Source organism: Aethalodelphis obliquidens, unplaced genomic scaffold (assembly GCF_003676395.1).
Source record: "Aethalodelphis obliquidens isolate GAN/ISIS:26980383/991018 unplaced genomic scaffold, ASM367639v1 scaffold3, whole genome shotgun sequence".
NCBI classification, from domain to species: Eukaryota; Metazoa; Chordata; class Mammalia; order Artiodactyla; family Delphinidae; genus Aethalodelphis; species Aethalodelphis obliquidens.
The window spans coordinates 66,765,275-66,772,057 of NW_020837947.1; the positions used below are offsets into that span (position 1 = coordinate 66,765,275).

Consider the following 6,783-nt stretch of genomic DNA (forward strand, 5'->3'; position numbering starts at 1 on the left):
TGATACAAGAAGTTGAGACTTAAGGTTTATTTATTTCTTCCTCAGGATGGTGGCACCTTTCTCATCTATACTACCTTATAGGATCACATATAGCCTCTGAACACCTTTACTTTTTCACATGTCTAAATACTGACCAATTACTCATTACCAATTACTTTTTCCTTTGTATCATTTGGCATAAACTTTGGCCTTGTATAACATAATGAAAAACTATATGTGGAAAATTGTGTTCTAGAATTTCTTACTGGAATAGACTTTATAGATACACTACTGAGTAGTAGTTTGAATTTTAAAGTAAAAATACATATGCTGCCATAACTTAAAGCAAGCTTGAGATTCCAAAGTCTCCACCTAATATTTTAACATCAATTGTATTTGCTTTGATTCAAGTATCCCATTCAGTATCAGTATAAATTTTGCAAATCAAACAAGTGCCGTTTTCTTTCATTGTAAATATGTGGTAAGTCAAATGGTGTTTTATGAAACAGCTCAAAAAATAAACGCATATTCTAAGCTATAAGCTAATCAGCTTTACTTTTGCCCACAACCATTTCCATTCATGAGATGGGGAATTCCTCCCCTTAGAGGTAGTAGTGTTAAATTATTGGACTCTCCAGCTTTCAGAGGGAGGATGTACAATTAGTATAGACATTTAGCCAGTAAAATGGAAAGTTAAAATCCATCTCCTAGTTACACATTCAAACATGAAAAAACAATCACACACAAAGAGTCAAGACTAGTTGAAAAGGGGGGGCCAAATTATTATTATTTTAAAATTTGATTACAACCGATTTTGTTGGCATTAAAATTTTAAATTTGAATGGATATAAACCAAAACCCAGAAATTAAGTTTGGTAAAAATGGGAATAGGAGTTTTCCGGTAATTACAGATTAGAAGGCAGAAATCAATTTAGAGAAACATAGACAAACCCCATGTTTACAATGATTGTGCCACAGATTTAAACTTCAGTAGTGCATTAGTAAACTGTTCACATTGAGATCTTCACCTTGAGATTCGACAGCTGTTTCTTGAAAAAAATCTCAGTACCTTGTGCAAATAAATCGGTCTTTCAGGTGCCTTAGCACACTTAAAATTTCTCCATTGTATATATACAAAACACCTACCATTTGGGCAGGGCAAAATACATACTTTCATAACAAAACTATAATGTACCTCTCAAGTATGAACAATATACACATAATACATGGTATACAGTATTTACAAAATATAAAATATAATACAAGCTGTTTGTAATTTTTTAAACTCATCTTTTGCCCTTGTAAATTGCAACAAGGTAATTTTCCATTTCTGTACCACTGCTTTTCAAGAGTCCAGGGATTTTGGAAAAGCTATGTTTTACATACATACTGAAATCTGAGATCTAAGTTTGAACTTTTAGGAGAGTTTTTAAGTGTACTGCCATCAACTCCCTATTTTGGTTGGAATTTTCAATGGTGCTTCCCATCCAGTGACTAGGAGGCTTTGGAAGAACACTAGGAGAAGGTGGGTCACTAAACTTTGCCCCAGCATAATTCTCCTTTTGGCTCACTTCACTTAGAAATGATGATTTCTTCAAATGCTTATTTTTAATATTCTCAGTATTTTTAAAAGGCTTTTTTTCCTGCTTCTGAATTATATCAGATGAAACAGAATTCTGCCAAAAGTTATTTTCATTTCTTTTTGCAGAGGTGATCTTGGTTAGTGGTAAGTTATATTTGCTTTTCTGTCTGTTTATCTTTGGTTGTTCACACAAGTGTATACCATGAACAAGCTGGCCGTGGGGAATGGCAATTTTCTCCGATTTTCCCATCTTTGATTTTAAAACCTACAAAGACAAGGAACATAAAAGTGAATACAGTCTCATGATAAAAATCAGTCATGAACCTCACCATATATCTAACATATTTTCTTTTAAAAAGTTCCCGTGGACTTTAGTTCACTGTCTTGATTAAATGCTTGCTGCACTTATCCCTGGAAGTCCAAATATGCACACATCTAATTTTATCACTAAAAATAGTAATCACTGTTACCAATGCTGATTCTAAAATGTCAAAGAACCCAAGGTAACCAAGTCCACCTTTCTATAAAGAGTAATGAGCTATATTCCAAACATGTATGACAACCTCTTCCTAACTAACAAAGGTCAGCGTTTTTACAGCAGGGTATTTCCAAGAGAAATTTTCAAATGCTTTGGTTGATTAGAAAGAAAAACTATGTTAATAGATACACTATTTACCTTTTAAGACAAGTTCTTTAAAAATTATGTCAGAATAGAAATTTGATTAGGAGATTGATTTTAAGTGAGAAAGTGTTTTGATAATGGTTACTAAGTACACACATTAAAAATTATCCCCCCAGCTTGTGAAAACAAAATTTCAGAAATTTAAATACTAAAATACTTACCACTTTCTATCATCTCGTCCAGTTACACATATAATACATAGAAGAAAATGCTTTCTGCCTGCCCCCTACTTTCTGTTGTAAAAACTACTTCAAGAACTTTACTGCCTAAATTCCAGTCACTTTCCTAACTCAAGTGATCCTTACAGGAAGCCATGATAATGGAAAGACAGAGTAATCTATTCGATCACTGCCCTTTCAACACTTGTAATACGGTAGGTAAGCCAGGACACACATAGAAAGCCGGAGCACAAGGTAACATAATCCATGTCAAAAAGGGTAACTGACAACAGAGCTCCCGGTTTCAATACCGTTCTAGAAAATAAAGGAATCTTACTAGGAAACAAGTACAAAAACTCGCTTTTACAGTAATTAATATTACAGAAGAGCCGTGGAACTGAAAGGAACGTATACAAAATTTAAGTAATCACGGTGGACAAATTTAAGTTTTTGCAAGGGCACAGCTAGATGAGCTGCAAATCTCTCAAACCAATATTCTTTCAACAAATGTCAGTAACTTATTTTCATTATTATTATGAAGGTTTTTGAAATTCAAGTCAAAATGTTTTTATTTTGATACAAAGGTTACTTTAAGTAATATAGCCACTTAATACCGTTTAAGTTTTAATCAATTTTATCCTAGTCCAATAGCAACTGGGCAGCATATCGTCAATTCAATTGGGAACTCTTCTTTCGGAAACTTCATCATACTGGACACAAGCAATAAAACTACCTTCCGCTAAGAAAGCCTGGCACAGTACACCGTGGGGATGCGTAGTAAATTCCGTTCATCTGATAGACTAGCCCAGAGAACTTATCGCTTCAAAGAGGCAACAGCTCTGCTGTCGCTCCTACCGACTTTCGAAGTTGAAAAGCACAGCTAAGTAGGTCGGCCCCGCGAGGAGCAGCGCCCCAGGTGGCCCGGCGCCCCACACCGCGCACCTCACAACTCAGCAAAAAGCCAACCGGAAGCGAGCGGCTGCCGCCCCGTGACAAACCCCACACCGGGTACCGAGAGACCGTACGCGCGTCCCGACGAGTCTTGGCGCTGCCAACGGTCGGAAAGCCGCCAGCAGGCCCGCGCCCTCGCGCTCCCAACCCCCGCCCGGCTCGCCTCCTTCATGGGCGCCGAAGCGCTCCGCACGTAGCGCGCGCTGACGTCAGCCTCCCGCGGGTCTCTTCCTTCTCCCGCCCCCCCCCCCCCCCCCCGCGCCCAGAACACCGAAACCCCCTGGAACGTCGCCAGCCTTCTAAATCCGGACTGTTGCTGGGGCGCAGCCGCTCCTCTCATTGGCCGACTCCCCGGAGCCAATCAGCAGCGCCAGCGCTGGCCTCCCCTCCCCCCCCACCAGCAAGAACTGAGCGGGCGTCACGGAAACTTCCCTCCCGAGTAAACAACCGTCCCTCAACCCTCAACCCGGCCCCTCCCTTCCCGACCCCAGAGCGCAGGGCCCCAAACCTCGCGTCCGGGCTGTGGCCGACTAGGGGCCGGTACGCCAGTGGTACCCCCGTCCCACTCGCGGCCCTTACCTCTCTATTGAACGAGGGTTGGCCGGGCGCCGCGGGCGGCAGCGAGCCAGGGAAAGGGCTCGTTTCCTCAGTTCGAGCTGCGGTCGCAGGAGCCGGGGCCCAGGCGGCGGCCTGGGCCTGGTCCGGGACTTGCTGCGCTCCGCCGTGGCCCGTCGCGGGGCTCCGCCCGCCCTCCAGGCTCGGCCGGTGCTGCTGGTACTGGTGGAAGCGGCTGGGAAGCTGCCCCGACGGGCTGGCCCGCACCTTCTTCTTTCGCCGCTTCTTTGGTGCTGCCCGAGGGGTGCCCCCCGCCGTGGCGAGGCTGCAGTTGGGCAGAGGTGCCGGGGCGCGAGGATGAGGGGTCAGACAGGGACCATCTTCCCCTAAGAAGTGAGGGAGGAAGAGAGTGGGGGGCAACCCCCGTGGGTCCGGGATCCGGGGCAAAGGCGGCGGAGCAGTGGTAACCATCGGGAGGGCCCCGAAGTAACCGCGGGCGGAAAAACCCATGGGCGCAAGGCGGCCGCCCAGAACAAGCGGCTCCCGCTGTGGGACAGAAACGACGGTCATAGCACTACGAGGAAAAGTGGCTCAGCAAGAGTAGAAGGAGGAGATAAGGCCAGAAATCACAGGGCGGCGGCGGCGGCGGCTGCTGCTAACAGAGCCCGAGAAAAGAACATACCATGGGTCGGGCGGTGGCGGCGCAGCAACAAATAGCCTGAGCCTCCGCTCCGAGTGTTGTTATCGGAAGCTCCGCCCTACCCCGCCCACCTCTCTGAGAAAGCCCAATCAGAATGCGATAGGGAGGCCACGCCTCTCCTGCTCCGCCTCCACCGCCTTGAAGAGGCACACACAAACAACCCGCTTGCTGCAGCCCGGCACAAAGAGCGCGCACTGCGCAGGCGCTGTTATCGGGCTATTTCGGGAAGAGTCAGTCCCGCGAACAATGAAGTTCAGTTTCAGTTCCACCTGCCCCACCCCCTACCCACTCTTCTTCCTCACCCCCGCACCTCATCCTGAAGGCGGTGGTCTGATGGCTAGATCTAGGCTGAATCTTGGGGATGGGGATGGGGGCGGGAACCAGGGAGAAAGAATCGGGAAGCATCAAGGCCACTGACACCTACTCCCTCGGCCACTGACCTTGGGGAAGTACTTATTTCAAGCCCAACATAATAGCATTATTATTGTTTTTTTTTAATTTTAAGATTTCAGAGTGCGCGGTAGGGGTTACATTCGTCGCAGTCGGAAAGAAAACCAGTCCACATTTAAATTACATTTGATGAAGTGTTGCTTACGTTTTTTTTCATTAACTCGGGTGAGAAACGCTGGTCATTAGCCATGATAATCGGAGTAAAAATTAAGGGAGTGACTTACTGAAATTGGCCTCTTAACGTATAAAAAGTTGTCCATAAATCCGTAATTGCACATTGGAAATGTTACTGATTTCATACTGTGGGACTTCGAGATCACGAAACAGTGCCTGATACCGAGAAGAAAGCAAAGGAGGCTTGCGTCTCAAAGGGAGAAACTGAAACAGCTCTGCAACATACAGTGTATTTTGCTAGGTCTGTGTTGATAGAAATTCCTCATCTCCCCGCACTGCGCTCACACACAGAAAGAATTGTGGCTATTTTTCAAGCACATATGTGCCACGAACTGTTCTTTACATGAATTATCTCATTTGAACCTCGGAACAACTCTAAGGAATCGGTACTATATTTTATCCCCAGTTTACAGGAGAGAAAACAGGCTTAGGCAAAAAGTACTTGTCAAATGTCATACAGTAAGCTAGTAGCAGAATTTGAACTCCAGGTCTGGTAAGACTGAAATTTTAACACCATCCGTACTACCTGCCACACTAGATTATAGGTTTTTAGAACACCACAATAAACTTCTTTGTATCCTACCAGCCTTTAACCAATATTCTTCAGCTTTGTGGTGCTTGATAAGTGTTTTGTGATAACAAAGTTGGACAGAGGCAATATCCAGAATAATGCTTCCCAATAACTTTATATAAACTGTTAATACTACCTTCCATCATTATTGATTGCTGGACTTTATCATTTTTGCTGGATTTTACTCATTTTTGTGTTTCCAACACTTAATACATAGTAAGTGCTCATGATCATTGGATGAATGGGAATCATATACTTCCAACCCTGTAAAAGCTCCTCAGGCTGTAATTGAAATTGTCAGGTCTGTAAGTTGGGTTTAAGATCCATCTGAAGAGAATAGCCTGGCAAGAGTTGGTGGATGGACTTCCCTGGTGGTGCAGTAGTTAAGAATCTGCCTGCCAATGCAGGGGACACAAGTTCAAGCCCTGGTCTGGGAAGATCCCACATGCCTTGGAGCAACTAAGCCCGTGCGCTACAACTACTGAGCCTGAGCTCTAGAGCCTGAGAGCCACAACTACTGAGCCTGCGTGCCACAACTGAAGCCTACATGCCTAGAGCCCGTGCTCCACAGTAAGCGAAGCCACTGCAGTGAGAAGCCCGCTCGCCACAACTAGAGAAAAGCCTGTGTGCAGCAACGAAGACCCAGTGCAGCCAAAAAAAAAAAAAAGTTGGTGGAGAAGAGCAGGCGAAGATTATGGAACCTCTGGAATGAGGTAATTTGTTCTTTTGTTTTTGTAAGAGTTTCTGCTTTTTCAAAGGACTTTTTCATCTGTTATCTCATTTTATTCTTACTCCAATCCTTTAAAGTAAATAGCAACATGTAAATAATATAAATAAAGCCTCTAAAGATAAAGTGACTTGCCTAAGGGTCACAGTCCCTTAGGTCCGAGTTAGGGACTAAATCACTTGAACTCCTAATGCAGTGCTCTTTTCACCAGATCCCAAGGCCTAAGATTTGACTTTACTAGGGTGTACTATCAA

General features: G+C 44.3%; 1 protein-coding gene across 1 annotated transcript; it reads right to left on the bottom strand.

Moving 5' to 3' along the window:
• Positions 1-515: 515 nt before the first annotated feature.
• Positions 516-4,616, bottom strand: PNRC1 (proline rich nuclear receptor coactivator 1). The gene is made up of 2 exons (XM_027090700.1): positions 3,932-4,616; positions 516-1,826 (listed from the first exon to the last, which is right to left on the bottom strand). Exons 1-2 carry the CDS (start codon positions 4,475-4,477, stop codon positions 1,383-1,385), a joined length of 990 nt encoding a protein of 329 aa, XP_026946501.1. The 5' UTR covers positions 4,478-4,616; the 3' UTR covers positions 516-1,382.
• Positions 4,617-6,783: the final 2,167 nt, after the last annotated feature.